General features: G+C 39.1%; 1 protein-coding gene across 3 annotated transcripts in view; it reads right to left on the bottom strand.

Moving 5' to 3' along the window:
- The window catches only part of LOC126481087 (mothers against decapentaplegic homolog 4), a 167,435-nt gene that overhangs the window by 106,265 nt on the left and 43,489 nt on the right, over nucleotides 1–17,681 (bottom strand). For 2 of the 3 annotated variants that reach the window (XM_050104589.1, XM_050104588.1), the window contains exon 6: nucleotides 931–1,068. The exons of the other annotated variant lie outside the window; for it this stretch is intronic. In XM_050104589.1, the coding sequence (XP_049960546.1) occupies nucleotides 931–1,068 (138 nt within the window). The remainder of the gene's footprint in view (nucleotides 1–930; nucleotides 1,069–17,681) is intronic. 3 annotated transcript variants of the gene reach the window in all.

The raw sequence follows: 17,681 nt of genomic DNA, 5'->3' as shown, positions 1-17,681 counted from the left end.
TTGGTAGTGTGTATGATTTCTACCATTGCCTTAATGATTCAATATATTCATTCATATTAACACAATTTAATTTTATAACTATATAATCATAACATATCCAATAAATTTACCGAGTAAGTTGTGTGCCCAAAATTAACCGCTGATGAGTAGCAGTGACATGCAAATATGACACTATAACAGCTGCTAACAAATTTTGGCAAACACCATCTCGAAATATGTCAAGTCAGTACAACCAGACTCACTATATCATCACAGAAGATCACAAATAGGCTTGTGGGAGCAAGTGTGTGCGTAACTGCCCGCTCCCCACTCTCCCAACCCAAACAAACAAACAAACAAACAAACAAACACACACACACACACACACACACACACACACACACACACACACACACACACACACGCCTGAGGGAGGACTCGAACCTCCGGCAGGAGGGGCTGCAGAGAGACAGAGAGAGAGCGAGCAAGAGAGAGAGAGAGAGAGAGAGAGAGAGAGAGAGAGAGAGAGAGAGAAGTGGTGGGGTAGTAAATAAATAAATTGATTAGTAGCTCTGTTTTTGGCCTGGAGAAGTAACAACTCAAACTGACTTTGAATAAGTGGTTTACCAACATGTCACTAAGAAAATGAAGATAACTTCTTTTGAGACATTGTGTCAATATTATAATGTGTGGAGCTGAACAAAATTTTATCTTACTAACTATAATTTACTTTAATCACAAACAGTAACCGAGTGTAATTAAGTTTATTCTTCCAAGCGTAAAATGAAAGTATAAGAGTGGTTTCATTATACCTCACAACAAATTTGAAATACAGGGTATTATAGTGGATTATCAATGACATATGTGTTGTTTATCTGAGTTACAATATAATGCACAGCATCTATGACATCAAGCACAACAAACAGTCATTCAGCGTGTCATCACCCTTACAATGAGAAAGTCGTGTGGGGACCCATGTTGAACGAGGACAAGAGTCTGGTGAAGGCTCCAACTCTGATGTTCGTCCATGTGTCCCATAGAGGGGTACATCAGTTGGTGGACACGGAGGGTTTGGGTACTTGCTACAAACTTGAAAACAAAAGACAAGAAAGAAACAAAAATAAAAAAATAAAAACAAAAGTAAGCATAAATAATCTTGCAAAAAATGATATGAGTATTCTCTTTTATGAAATTACAGCTTTATGAAAATCAAATTCAGGTAAACAGAAATACTACAGTGATAATCAATTGAAATAACTGTAAAAAGTGTGAACAAAACTATTTTCAAATATCTCTACAAAGCAGCAAACAGAATACAATTATCTTTAACTTCATATCGTGCAAACAAATAATTATAAACTTTATAAGCAAGTAAAACATGCAAAACTACCATTTAAATTACGAGACAGAACAGTTTGCCAGTATTTATCTCCAAGAACCAAAATGTACAGTACCACTGTTACATGCATATAAAAGCAAAAGTGACACATTACCTAGCTTTCGGCACTAATAGTTTCTTTCTCAGGGAAGAGACAATAAAATGTTGGGGGAGGTTAGAATGGAAGGGCAAGTCACTTGGACACCAGAATAAGAAAGATCAGCGTATAGTATGAATGAGGGTAAACAAAGATGGAGGGGGATGGGTCACAGAGAGAAAGTGCTAGTTCACCTCCTGAAAATGCAACGAGGTGATAAAATTCATGGCATAGATATATGCACACATACACTTGGTGGTAGTATTTTGTACATAGGGTAAAAAAGGGCAATATATTGGCAGAGCTGTGATATGTACTCAGGTGATTCATGTGAAAAGGTTTCCACCATGATTATGGTTGTACTTTAAATGTGGAATGGTAATTGGAGCTAGACTCATGATTTCACAAATCGTTAGAGAATTCAATATTCCAAGTCCAAAGTGCTAAGAGTGTGTCAAGAATACCAAATTTCCAACGTTACCTCTCACCATGCACAACGCAGCAGCCAACTGCCTTCGCTTAATGACCAAGAGCAAGCGGCGTTTATGTAGAGTTGTCAATGCTAACAGACAAGTAACACAGCGTGAAATAACTGCAGAAATCTATGTGGGATATAATGAACATATAAGTTAGGACAGTGCATTTTGGCATTAATGGGCTACGACAGCAGACAATTGATGCAAGTGCCTTTGGTAACAGCACAATGTTGCCTGCAGTTCCTCTCATGGGCTTGTGACCATATTGGTTGACCCTAGAGAACTGGCCTGGTCACATGAGTCCCAATTCCAGAAGGTAAGAGCTGATGGTAGGGTTTGAGTTTGGCACAAACCCCATGAAGCAACTGATCCAAGTTGTCAATGAGGCACTGTACAGGCTGGTGGTGTTTCCACAATGGTGTGGGTTGTGTTTATATGGAATGAACTGGGTCTTCTGGTCCAACTGAAGTGATCATTGACTGGGAAAGATTATGTCCGGCTACTTGTAGACCACTTGCAGCCATTCAAGGACCTCATGTTCCCTGACAACAATGGAATTTTTATGGATGGCAATGCGACATTGTCACCAGAACACAATTGTTCGTCGCTGATTTGAAGAACATTCTGTACACTTTGAGCAAATGGTTTGGCCACCAAGACTGCACGACATGGGACTTAATTGTGAGGTCAGGTTGTGCACAAAATCCTGCAATGGCAACACTTTTGCAATTATGAATGGATACAGAGGTGGCATCGCTCAATATTTCTGCAGGGGACTTCCAATGACTTGTTGAGTCCATGCCACATTGAGTCGCTGCACTAAGAGATAAGCCCCTTTTAAATGAATGACTTTCTTGCATCAGTCAACTACTTGTAGTGAGTTAGTCTGTTGCACTGCCCATAACATATTATTCCTATACTGAGTCTCACTTGTCCACACTGACAGTTGTTCATATGTCAGCGTTAAGATTGTGTTTGTCGTGACAGCTGCCTGCAGTTTGGCATCCGAACAGAGAAAGTAACATTATGAGAGGCAATTATTCTTATGAAAAGTTGAAATATTGTAACAGGAACAAGGAATTAGCAACGAAAATAGTGTTTTCTAATGATCAAAGCAACACATGCTGAATGTTTTGGACAAATATGGTAAATTTTCAACATGGTTGACAACTTAAATAATTGGTGAAATGTCACCCTCCCCTCCCTTATATTACAAAACAGCTTAATTTATTTTAGAAGGCAGTCAATAATGCCTTTTTATTTTATGCTTTGTGCCTTGTTTTCTTTCTAAGAACCAAATAACATAGAAAATTATTTTTCTTGTTCAACAGAGTTGACTGTTCCAGTGTTGAAACAATTTTCATTTAAAATTTTGATCTGTTTACATTCTTATTTATGCATAGTGTAGGTATTTGCTTTGTCCAGGTTCAATGAAACCTAAATACCTTTTTACTTTCAGATATTTTGTCTCTCTTGTGAGACAACACTATAGGAAAAATATCTTTGCAGCGTGCCACAAAACAAAGCAAAACCTAAACTAAACATTAGGAACACACAAAAGCACAAAATCCATTACTATACCATGAGCGTGCATGATGAGAATTGGTTAGCTTCTGACATCAGCAGACAATGCTACAATCCCTGTTCACGTGCATGCGCAGTTTTCAGTATTCATGTGATTATAGATCTCTACTTTGACAATATCAATTTATCATTGACATCACTGATTTACCGGTGATGGGGTCAGCAGGTGCAGGTTGCGCACCCAACACATACAATCAATTTTGACCAAAAAGTCATCATGTAAAATACGATACATAAGGTAGAGGTGCAGCATGATGGTACAGCTGAAGCACAATTTTCAAGTAAATGGTCCTAATCTATTCATATAATACAATAAAACAGAATAAGAACTGTAGCAAAAGCAAATATGCGAAGATTGAAACCAGCACAAGACTGTGTATTCAAAATTCTGCAACCAGTATCTACTTCAATATGTGATAAAAAATAAAAATAAAATAAACAGTAACTGACAAGACCAGATATACAGTATGAATGTAGGCCTACAGTTTTAAGAGATGTAGCCACAGAGCAAAATCTGACACATACATAGTACTGTCACAGTGTAGTCCCTACACACACAACCACACCTCCCCCTCTCATACACTGCTATCCCTTCCCCTTCCCTGCCCCCTCTAGACTGTTGCTTCCATTCCACGTGACAGTCGCATTCTTGTCCAAACTGCTGGAAATGGTGATCTTGTGTACATGAGACATGCTCGCTTGTGTGAATGAATGGTGTGTGCTTCTCTTTCTTTTACTGCTGATGGCTGTGGCCAAAAGTTAATGTGTAAGTGTTATTTAATTGAGACTGTCTGCAACTTAATGTGTCATCTTCATGGTAAGTAGCGATTTAGCTATTCCTCACATAATTTGTACTGTATAGTCAGCTGTAAATAACCTTTGTCCTTCAACAAATTTTGGTTGCATTATCTCTGGCAACACAATCACTACCCCCTGAATTCCAGTGCATGTCTATGTTTATAAATATTGTAAAAACAAAGATGATGTGACTTACCAAACGAAAGTGCTGGCAGATCGATAGACACACAAACAAACACAAACATACACACAAAATTCAAGCTTTCGCAACAAACGGTTGCTTCATCAGGAAAGAGGGAAGGAGAAGGGAAAGACGAAAGGATGTGGGTTTTAAGGGAGAGGGTAAGGAGTCATTCCAAATGTCTGCTTGTGTCTGTGTATGTGCGGATGGATATGTGTGTGTGTGTGCGCGCGAGTGTACACCCCTCCTTTTTTCCCCCTAAGGTAAGTCTTTCCGCTCCCGGGATTGGAATGACTCCTTACAATCTCCCTTAAAACCCACATCCTTTTGTCTTTCCCTCTCCTTCCCTCTTTCCTGATGAAGCAACCATTTGTTGCGAAAGCTTGAATTTTGTGTGTATGTTTGTGTTTGTTTGTGTGTCTATCGACCTGCCAGCACTTTCGTTTGGTAAGTCACATCATCTTTGTTTTTAGATATATTTTTCCCACGTGGAATGTTTCCCTCTATTATATTTATAAATATTGTGTGTAATATGTTCTAAAAATTACAGCAGTACTATCTTGTTTGGAAAAATCAATTTCTGTTAATTGCAGTATAGATACCAATGTGATTAGTTCAATAGTTCCACTCCTTTTTAGTTTGTTGACCTAATTGTTAAAAAAAAGTGTTTGTAATAAAGATTGTAATTGCAATGCAAATACAGCTCATCTGAAATTAACTGCTGTGGCATAATATAGTGTTCAGTGCAAATTATAATTGTCATATAGTATTCTATTTAGATTCTCTCTTCCACAGCAGTTAATATTGCAGTAAATCACCACTATTTTCAAGTTTGTTGTTACACACAACCTCAACAAAAGAAGAAAAAAGACATATTTGAATTTGTAAAGGTAGCTCCAGGTAAGTAGTAAATTTTATCCCATGTTTTTTTTCTCATTATGGCCCACATCACTTTCTTGGGCACTGTAGCTTCAGTTCTTAAAAGTAACTTGTTATCCTCATAACATAAATCATCGTAAAATTACAATAGAATCATTGAGATTAATTTCGTATTATTTGTTTAGTGTTTAGAAAATCATGCCAAGTCTTGATGTGGCCTGACTGTGATTGTTGTTCTTGGGAATGATATGAGTCAGTTGCAGTTTGTAAGCAGCTGGGGATTCCCATGTCAAGCAATTGGAAGCTGCTGTGAATGGGTGTGCTACCAAGACACACTTATAATAAATATAAAAATCACTTCAAATACTATCCTTTCCTGTGGATACTGCCTCCTATACATGTAACACAGGACATACCACAGGAAAATTTCATTTCAACAACAACATAATGAAGAGTGTGAAATCAGCACTGTTTAATGAAGTAACACAAAATCTGTGAATTTTAGTGAGATAACAAGTTACTGGTAGTTATTAAAGAAATAATGTGGAAAGTAGCAGTTTCCACTACTCGAAGGTAACAAACATTGTACATTTCCAGATGTCCGTGACATCTGATAGCTATTTAACATTGAAATCAGGTACTAACTTTTCCATCATTACTGATTGTGGTAAATAATCTAGTTTAAAATAACAGTTCACTCCCCATGTTAAGAAGTGAGACTGAAGGCACTTTGCTTCCAGTCGCTGCCAACATGAGTGATTAAAGAGTATTGTGCACAATAGACAGCGGTATATATGGTTGAACTCTGTGCTTCATAAGCACTAATGTTTATTTTTGTAACAAAACTACCATTAGTGAATGTGTAAAAGTGTTATGTAATTTAAATTTCTATCAGACAAAAAATTTCAGCATTCATCATATAAGTCAAAGCACAACAAACTCTCTATCTGTCAGAGAGTAAACTTATCTTGTTATGTGTGCAGTAGAGTCCTGTTAATCCGAACTAATTGGGACCGGACCTCGTTCACATCACCGATTCGTTTGGATTAGCCGGAATTACGGTTACGAGTTTCTAGAATGAAGTATACCAAGCAGATAAATAGATACACCATGGTAACAAATGGGAACAAGTGTGGGAACAATGGCTCTCTCTCACTCCCTGCCCTTGTTGTTGTGCATTGTGGAGACCTTTGTAGTGTCTGAGGTCAGTGCACTGCCAGTTGGCTTGCAAAGTGCTTGGTTACGTTAGTTATCAATCATTGGCACGCGTAACAGTTTATATTATTCGTTCAGGTGTAGTGGTGTATGTATTTTCGTCAAGACTAAATGGAAACATACAACGTTAACTCTCAAAGAAAAACTGAATGCTTTGAATTGGATAGACAATGGCGAGAATGTATCTAAACTGGCAATGGAACTGGGCGTTGGCAAAGCAACCATTTGTGATTGTAAGAAGAGCCTAGTGAAGCTTTGCAACGTCTTCAGGAAAAACACTTGAAATTTGGCAGTCTTTGAAACAGTCCCAGTGCAATAAAGTGGATGAAGCTCTTTTCCTTTGGTTTACGCAGGAAAGAGAAAGGGGAACTCCTTTGAGTGGAGCATTGGTTCAGGAGAAGGCTGTTTACCTAAACAAGTTAATGAGTGGTGATCAGTCTTTTAGTGCGAGTACGGGTTGGCTGGGCAGATTCAAAGAACATCATGGAATCCATCAGCTAACAATTACTGGAGAGGAACTTTCTTCTGACTGTAATGCAGCGAAGGAATGCTTGGGTGAGTTTGTAAAAATGATAAGAAAGGGAAAGTATTCTTCCCAACAAATTTATAAAGCTGACAAGACTGGCCTTAATTTTAGGGCATTGCCAACAAAAAGCCGGGCATCAAAAGCAGAAGACCATGCTCCTGGTTTTAAAATGTGCAAAGATTGTGTGACTTTATTAGTGTGCAGTAATGCTGCTGGTATTCACAAGCTGCCTTTAATGCTGATCGGCAAATCTGCTCGGCCCAGAGCTTTTAAAAACAGCAACATGAAGTCCCTGCCCGTATATTATTGCAACCAGAAAAAAGCATGGATGGATGGATGGATGGATGGATGGATGGATGGTAAGCTGTTCAAAGAATGGCTTTCAGGGCCAGGAAAATCATTTGTCTCCCCATACAATCCTTTTGATTGATAATGTGTCATCTCACGCCCAGCACTGATTAATTATGTGACAGAGAAATTGTGACGAAGTTTTTGCCACTGAGTGCTACACCACTTCTACAGCTGATGGACCAGGGCGTACTGCAAACATTAAAACTGATTTACAGAAAACAATTTTTAAGAATGCTGATCCAAGATGATAGCATTCCTTTAGTGGACAAAATAAGAAAGACCAATGTGAAGCATGTTGTTTATTGGGCTGCTGAGGCATGGCAGAATATTTCAGAAAAGACTCTGAGAAAATCGTGGAGAAAAGTGTGGACACTCTTGAATTTCAGAACAACCTAGTTGAAAATGAAAAGAAAATTCTACTACAAATGATACAGACAATCACTGGATGTGAAGAAGCTAGTGAAGGTGATGTAGACGAGTGGATGGCAGCAGATGGGGCATGTGTGGAGAGCCTGACTGACACAGATTTAGTTGCTGCTGTGACTCAAGACCAGGAAGAGGTGGACAGCTGTGAAGGAAGTGATAATGAGCTTGAAAGTGACAAAAGAGAGCTGGTGCCACACAGTGATGCAGCAGAAGCCCTTGACCTTGTGCTACATTATTTGGAGCAACAGCCCACTGCTAAACCTGCTGATTTGATGTTTATGAGATGATGGCGCAGCTATGCCTTATATAACAGACTCTTCATTATGCCAAAAAACAATGACTGAATTTTTTTCATCTAAAAAGTAGGGACAAAACGTCCACTGTATTTTAGTAAGTTTGACAACTTTTCTTTCATTGATATGCATTGTTTAAACCTAATGTTTCTTGCCATTTTTTCTAATACATGTTTACTGTACTGTGTAAATTTAAATAGTGTGTATGTACAGCAGTTTACTGCACAGTTTTACATACTTAGACTAACATTTTTCATGTTCGGATTAACCAAACATTCGGATTACCGGGGTTTGAATTAGTGGGGCTCTGCTGTACTATGTTATGAAAAGTGATTTAATATCAACATAATTGTTCAATTCAGACACAAATACATACAACTTTTTGTTGTTCATCTCACCTTTCCTTTTTTTGGTCATGTAGCTGTTTCACCCCAATGTTCAAAGTTTGCAGCAGTGCAGCACTATCAATGTTTTCTCTAAAATTATCATGAAATCTCAAGTTAGATCACATTCTGTCTCTATTCATTGCATCCTAAACTCGGTGAAGTACAAATGTGCTGAAGTAATTTGTAACTGTGAAAATGCTGAAGTCTACAGTGACTGCTGATGACAAGGTGTGGGAATTTGAAACTGAAGGGTTTTACGCTCCTGATAAGGCAGTAGTTTCTTTTTTCTTTTCTTTTCTTAAGCAAAGACACCATTTTGAAACACAAGCAAAATAAAAAGTGTACATGCAACAAAATGAACAGTCCAGTTTGCAAATAAAGTGGCAGTCTTCAATTAGTAGCAGCTTTGAAATTGCAAAAAAGAAGAAAAGTAACTGTAGTTATTGGGCCCATTTCACTCCACAAACTGGAAAACAAAGATTTTCAGCAACAGAAGAATGATTTCATTGAAGGTAGGCTGCATTTTGTTAACAGGTAAAATACAGTTTGACATTCTCCCTAATAAAAGTTAAAACTTAACATTTAATAAAGTGTGCTCTAGTAGAGTACCAAATTAATTTAAAAAGCCAGGTATGTAACAGAATAAAAGATCCTTATTAGATGCTGGTAACACAAAATGTGTAAAAGCTATGATACAACAACAATGAAAAAAATGATGTAATGGAGCAACTAGCAGGTAAATATGTTATTATATTAGCCAATGAGCCCACCAACAGAATTGGTTTGTTTCTCTGCTGTGCAGTTGAAAACTGCTGAAATGTTGTATGAGAAGAAAGTTTTTGTTGCACTTATAAAAGTTCTGGAAGCAGCAAACTCAATGCACTGTGCTTGTATAATTTTAGGGATCTTCTCAAATACGATATACAGTATGATAATGTGAAAGCTGCAATGAATGACACTGCCTGATACATGAACAAATTTGCTGACTGTTAGAAAACAATCATAGGTGATCATTTAAACCACGTTAAATGCTGGGTATATTTAATGAATGTGATTGCAAACTTTTTTTCACAGGAATTTAATAAGCCATTTTAACATCCTGGACCCATGGTTCTCCACAACCACTGGCAGAATATTTTGAAGACATGATTAAATTCTTCCACAGTGATGATATGTGAGAGCTGCCTAATGCAGGTACAGAGTGTGGTAATTCCCTGTTGGGTGATGAAGTGAACTGGAGTCTTGTGAAGACTACATTTGTTAAAGAATATGTCAGTGAATTCATTACTATGACTGCCTTGTTAAAGGGTTCAAAATGTTCCACTTTGCACACACTTTGAAGAAAGTTAAAATGGCTTGAAGAATGTTTGAGTACTGGGCAAAGGAATTTTGGTGATTAAACAAATACGATTAGAGAGAGAGAGAGAGAGAGAGAGAGAGACTGGGGGGGGGGGGGGGGGGGAGGTATTTCAGACAGAAGTTAAGGAGGGATTGAAGTATACTACGTTGCATATTCAGATGAGGTTGTCAACTCTCTTGGCCACAGATCCAAACGAACCAGTCTTCAAAGCCTTAGATTCATGTTTTAACCCAAAGACAATAAGCTTGAAACCCATTAATGTAGACCTTGCAAGGATCTTGCAGACTGTACCTGGAATGACTGGTCTCAATAGTGCAGATACTCTAAAAGTGTGTAAATTTCTTCAGATGTTCGCTGAAAAGCATATGTCCACGCCATGCCAATTATATGTTGACATGACACATGTCTCGAAGTTGGTAATCAGTAGTTTTCATTGCTGAGTATTTGGATTCAGTGTTCCAGTGTACAGAATGTGAGGCTATTTTCTAACTGCAGTGAAGTGTTGACAGGTGGGTGGCACAGTCTCTCAGAAGACTAGAAATCATGACAATGCTGCCATCTGAAAAACTGTCCACAGTATTTGGCTGAAAACATACTGCTTGGAATAGCTTTTTTCTTTAATTATCAAGTATAATATAAATGTTTTCCCTTTCTCTTCAAGTTAGCATAATGTAAATAAGCATGATGTGTATGGTGTAATAAATACATTGTAAATGATAGGTATAGTTTCATTTTCAACACAGAATTGAAAAGTGGTTAAACAGATCGAAAGTAAGTAATCGAAAAGAGAAACAAGTTGGCAGTAAATAACGCTGAAATTAAAAAAAGAAACCCTGAAATGGAGAAGGCAGGGACCAGGGAGAATTCAGAGAACTACACACATTGTTCTACCAACAAATTTGAGGTGCTGATCCCAGTGAAATTGAGCCAGTGAGGCACCTTTACCTGTTGGGAAGTCTACAGTGTCCTACGTCAATGGAAAGTAGATGCAGTTGGTAGGGGTGTGTTAATTGTTGGCAGTTAGAATGTAAAGTGAATAATGGTACCCATTAGAGAAACTGCATCAAATGATAAGCAGAATCACCTTGTGCAGTGGTGCATATACCTGAAGAGGCTATTCTGGTGACAGTTGAGAGAATATGGTGCAATCAGCTGCAGATTGTCATACAAATTGGAAACATTGATACCTGCCAACTGGGCTTCCAAGGTAACATTTGAATCATTCTAGCAACTGGCAGTGAATGTGAAGAACACCAGTCATGTTCACAGAATGATAATGAAGCTCATAATCTGCAGAACTTTCCCCAGAACAGATTTTGTTTCCTGATTTTGACTGATTTGGAAGGCCTGAACCACAGACTTTGAAGGTTTTAGGACAGGTTAGGCTGTGATTTCCTAGACAAGCAATCTATATGTGAAAACTGTAGGATACCCCTTAATGGATCAGGAGTGCACCACACATCAATAGCTATTACCCAGAAAACTAACTGTGTGTGGGGTGTGCAGGGCCACAAATGTATATTAGATTAGGTAGCTCTCCAAATAATGATAGCTGTAGGAGATCCAATGTATTAAATCCAAAGAAGTGCAGCTTAGAGAAGAGAAATTAAAATACTAGTGATCAACTGCCAAAGCATTTGAAACAAAGTTCCAAAGTGTGTAGCACTATTAAAAAGCAGTGATCGTCACATAATCCTACATACAGAATGTTGGCTAAAATTTGACATTAACTGCAGTTTTTTGAGTTTAAACTATGTGTATAGTGAAAGGATAGGCTAATGGGAAATGGAGGTACGACATTCATCAAAGTATACGCAATACTCAATTCTACCAAAACAGATAGTGTAGCTGCAGGCGAGATTGCTGGAGCAAGACTCAGTATCCAGCGCAGGGATAAACTTGTAACTGGGTCCTTCTATCGAACACCAGACTCACACCCAGATGTAACTGAGAACTTTTCAGTGAACATTAGCTCACTAATGCATATCTTTTCCACCCATACTACCATCATTGGAGGACATTTTAATCGTTCAGCTATCATCTGGGAAAATTAGTTTTATAAATTGTGGATGTGAACAGACATCTTGTGAAGCAACACTAAACACATTCTCTGAAAAGTACTTTGGACAAATAGTTCAGAAGCTCCCTCATGATGGAAATATATTATACACAATGGAAACAAGAAACCTGGACTCTTTGAGGATCTCTATATTGAGACTTGTGTCAGTGACTGTGAGGCAGTTGCAGCAGCAAAGTTTACTAAAGTACAAAGGACAATCAAAATAAGTAGAGAGATTTCTATGTCCATTAAAATAAATAAACGCACAATTATGTAATCCCTCAAGCAGGAACTCTTAAAAGAGTTAGCTCTGGGCATCAATATATACAGGAACTATGGCTCAAATGTACAAGAGTGACTGACATATCTAGCAGAACATTTGTGACTCGTGGGACCCTCCAACACAAGCTGTTCGCCTTGAGTGCCCACATGTGGGCAGGAAGGCACCTGCAGGCACAGGTGGGCATGGTGAGCAAACAACTGACATGTGGGCAGTCAAACAGCCAAGCTTTAGTATAGATGTTTGTACAGCCCTAACGGTGTGTGTGAGGGCAGGAGAGTGGGCAACTGGCTCAAGCACAACAGGCAAAATGCATGCAACAGCACTGCTCCGCAAGCATCCAGTCATCTTAATAAAATTTCAAAGTAGTGCAAAGATTGGCAATTTGGTTTAACGGTTCAGAAACATAAAATTCTGCAGTCACAAAATGCAGTAACAAACTCAATGAGTCACAAATGAAATCAAGCAATGCATACAAATATCTCAGGGCAACAATTTGTGGGACTAACAACTGGAATGATCAAATAGTCTCAGACTTTGGGAAAATATATAAAGGAGATTGCTTGCAAAACTCTCAGGCAGCCAGTCCTAGAATATTGCCCAAGTGCAAAGGACACATACCAAACAGGGCTATAACAGGAAATGAACATATATGATGAAGGCCAGCAGAAAAGGCGACAGCTTTGTATGAACCACAGAAGGGCACCTTGGAAAAGCTGAAAAACCTGAATTCACAGAGGCTTGAAGATAAAACTATGAAGTTTAACAATGGAAAATCCAGGGTGGAATGTAACAATATTGTGAAAAGAAAGTTGCCACTCACCATATAGAAGAGATGCTGAGTCACAGATAGTCACAACAAAAAGACTGTCACAAATTAGCTTTCGGCCAGTAAGGTCTCCATCAGAATTAGACGGCAAATACACATACATACAAACTCATGCAAACGCAACTAACACACGCACGACTGCAGTCGTAAGCAACTGAGGTAACACGGCAAGTAGCAGCACTGGTGCATGGTGGGAGTGGCAACTGGGTGGGAGTAAGGAGGAGGCTGGGGTGGGGAGGGGGAGGGATAGTAGGGTAGGTGTGACAGACAGACGTGCTGTTGGGGAGCACAGAGGGATGAGGCGGAAAGAGGGTAGGGCAGCTATGTGCAGTTGGGAGGTTAGACGGAGGGAGGGATGAGGTGGAGAGAGGGTGGGGGATAGTGGGAAAGGAGAGAAGTAAAAAGACAGCATGTGATGGAGGAATGAGGGCTGTGTAGTGCTGGAATAGGAACAGCGAAGGGGGTGGATGGGAGAGGACAATGACTAAGGAAGGCTGAGGTCAGGAGGGTTATGGGAACGTACGACATATTGCAAGGAAAGTTCCCAAGTGTGCAATTCAGAAAAGCTGGTATTGGTGGAAAGGATCCATATGGCACAGGCTGTGAAGCAGTCATTGTAATGAAGGATGTCATGTCTGCCAGTGTACTCAGCAGCAGGGTGGTCCACTTGTTTCTTGGCCACAGTTTGTCGGTGGCCATTCATGCGGACAGACAGCTAGTTGGTTGTCATGTCCACATAGAATGCAGCACAGTGGTTGCAGCCTAGCTTGTAGATTACATGACTGGTTTCACAGGTAGCGCTGGCTTTGATGGGATAGGTTATGTTTGTGATTGGACTGGAGTAGGTGGTGGTGGGAGGATGTATAGGACAGGTCTTACATCTAGGTCTATTACAGGAGTATGAGCCATGAGGTAAGGGGCTGGGAGCAGGGGTTGTGTAGGCATGGACAAGTATATTGTGTAGGTTCGGTGGACAGTGGAATACCACTGTAGGAGGGGAGGAAGGATAGTGGGCAGGACATTTCTCATTTCAGGGCATGACGAGAGGTAGTCGAAACCCTGGCAGAGAACATGATTCAGTTCCTCCAATCCTAGGTGGTACCAAGTTATGAGGGGAATGCTCCTCTGTGGTCAGACGGTGGGACTTTGTGAGGTGGTGGGAGCCTGGAAAGATAAGGCACAGGAGATTTGTTTTTGTACAAGGTTGGGAGGATAATTAACACGTATTTATGCTAAATCACTGCTGGAAATTATGTTGCACTGTTGCATGTGGGTTTGCTTCAGACTAATGTGCTCATTATGTGAATTATTTCTACCATCTTGAGTAAACTGTGCCTCAACAGTAAATAAAATGTACTTGCATAACCGCCAATTAGTATTTAACCAATTGCACAACTCCAAGTGAGCACAGGATCTCCTGGATATAAATGATGCACTTTTGTTAATGGTAAGGATATAAATTATTGTACCTCAGTGTACGCCACACCTTAGATTATGAAATGTTAATCATTGAGAGATACGTCATGTACTGGCACCTAGGCTATGTTGAACAGCATCCATAATATCCTCATCACCACCTTCACGTATTGAGCACTTGTACTGATTATGAACGCTAGGTGGAGAATCTGTCTCCTGTAACACTTGAAATACTCCACTGAGGGTCGGTGCATTTGGAGTCGGATAACATACGCGATATTTGTTAACTGCAGCCATAACATTACCATCACATTTACCAGAAATAAACACCACATCAGTGTATTCCTCTGTCGTAAATTTGAAAGGCCTCTCTATTTCATAAATAATCTACAAAGGAGTGGAGACTAGTGCAGAGTCTACCAATACTTTCTGTGGTCTTAGTATCTTTTGTCCTCTGCACAAGGAATGCGTTCTTTCTGTGCTGTACCAAAGTACCTACTTATGCTATGGAGCAGCGAAAGTTATGGCTGAGAGGGCCAGATCACTTCTTCTATCCCTCATCTTTACTGTGTTACTAAGTGCCAATGAGAAGCCTTTCACCAATTCCAGCTTGTTCCACGACTACGCTCAGCCATGCATGCCGTTCAGGTGGCATTGTAAGCAGCAATGGCTAACAAACAAACACCTATCATTAACAGAATTCTTGTGGCAATACTGTACATCATTCATGCTGCTACAGGTACGGCATGTTGCTACCTGCTTTCCAGCATTCGTTTGTGTGTGTGCAACATGGAAGTGTATGTTTGCAAAGAGAACACTGATTTTCACTGAGCAGTATTTTTTTGTTTGAAAATTAGGATGGGCGAGTTTCAAGATGCAGAGAGCAAAACAAAGACTGTTATATACCAGGTATACGAATTCCTTTGTGATCTTAAAGACAATGCCAGAAGAGACGAAATTGTATTGCCACTGCAACAACAAGGGCATGTGGTGTTTCACTACGAACTGCACACAGCATATTTTCAGAAGCATAGGCAACGGAAACCTATGGTCAAAAAATGAAATTTCGATCTCCGAGAAAAGATATTAGTGGAAGAATAACTGTCACTGAATTGCAGTTTTATCCACAAGATGTTGTTCATTGCACTGTATTAGAATTTTATGACTGGCAAGTATCTTACAAGGCAAAGGGTCACAGATATATTAAATGACAAGATTGCTTTCACAGGGGACGCCATTCAAGTGGAAGAATTTTGATATCGCTAGAATTTAGGTACAGAAAATGCAATGATGGAAGACACATTCTGATGGAAGAGATCTGATACTGCAACAGCCAGGACTACTTTTCTGAAAAAACATGCACAACATCTGGAAAGAAAACCATCATTGCCCTATTATTTATCTCAATGAGACCTAGCTAAGTCAAACTCATACCACAAAGGAGATCTGGCAGGATTTGAAAGTCAATGATGGGTTGAAAGTATCGACTGGCAGAGGAAACAAGACTTATTGTCTGTCATCCGGCATCATTTGAATACGGTTTTATCATAAGAGCAAAGCTAATATTTACATCCTGCAAATCCATTGATTATCATGAAGAAATGAGCAGTTTTGTATTTAAACATTAATCCTAATCCAAGTACAAAGAAGGAAGAAATTGTACAGTTGCTAAAAGAGTGGAGTATTTCTATTTCAGCCACAATACAAAAGCAGATATGTTGAGGAAGTCAGGCACCACAAGCACCTTTATAATCAATATGAATTTGACAGCTTAGCAGCAAAAATGGGCCATGAAGTTGCGAGGCTGTTGCCCTACCACTGCTAATACAATCCTGGAGAAAATTTGTGGGCTCTAGTGAAGGGAAAGGTCACATCCAGAAATTGGACATTCAAAATGAAAGATGTGCAGCATGTCCTTGAGGAAGCGACTGATGATGTCACAGCTGTGAACACTGTTCCCTCTCTCTGCTCCCTTTCCTGTCATCTTACCTCTGACCCCGTCACCTCTCCCCACAAAAAAATAAAAAAAAGTCAACAAGAGGCAGAACAACTACCTGGTGCACACTGCCTGTGGTGACATTTGTCAATGTTACTTTTGGGGAGGAGACAACACGTGTTTTCTGCCTGGTATCTAGGTTAAACCTAATGCGCAAAATGAAGGAATGCTTAAATGTTTACATAATCGTAACAGAAATTTAACATATGAACAGTAATACTGTAGCTGGCTTAATATAACTTCTACAACATACGAGAATACCTTAATATGAGGGGACTGCTGTTGCACAACAGTATTTTCTAAGCACTTTCTTGACATACAGTTTCACAGCCATAATAAATACTTTAAAATAAGTCACTGCCTGCTTCTGATTCAAAAATCATTATTTCAATGTGCTGTCTGCCAATTTTGGTTATCAATGTGCTGTCTGCTAATTTTGCCTATCATACCACTTTCAAGTGAGCGCCATGTAATGTACTGAGCATACATGTGCCAGGAAGCACTGCCAGATCACACAGTTTGCTGGGTTCAGTTCAACATGTGCAGGACAAGAGTTATCGACATGGGATGATACAGGTGTGTGGCAAGGACAAAGCATATAGAAAAGATACAAGTGATGCCATCTACGCTTGCCCCTCCAGCCCTCACTTTTGCTGCTCCCTAATATAGTTGTAATTACTGTTGTCTTTGTACCTTGTGCACACAAGCTATATTGTTTTTCTGCTAAAGAGGTTGATCAGTTTCTGCTTGGAATTTGCTGAAACAGGAGAGTTCACAAGTAATGGTGATGCTAATAGTAACTCAAATACTTGAGGAAACAGAACATCCTCCAACTCTTCCATTACAATTTAATGACATCAATCCACTAACAAGTTTAGATTAAGGTTATTATCTAAATTAATGTTTTTATCTGTCCAAGTACACAATATAAGCGAAGATCTTATGGAACATATGGTAGGATATTTTATAATGGATTTAATTTAATAAATGACAGAATCACGTGAGGGTTTATATAATTTTCTACTGGATGGCAATTATAATTATAGATAATGGTTGGGTTTGTACAACTTTTATAGGGCAGATTAATTTACACTTTAGGTAGCCAAGTTATATGACCCCGACTTAAATAATAACACTAAGATGAAGTATAAAATGTTAATAGCTAATCTATC

Source organism: Schistocerca serialis, chromosome 5 (assembly GCF_023864345.2).
Source record: "Schistocerca serialis cubense isolate TAMUIC-IGC-003099 chromosome 5, iqSchSeri2.2, whole genome shotgun sequence".
In the NCBI taxonomy this organism is placed as follows: Eukaryota; Metazoa; Arthropoda; class Insecta; order Orthoptera; family Acrididae; genus Schistocerca; species Schistocerca serialis.
This window is presented reverse-complemented; position numbering and strand designations above follow the sequence as displayed.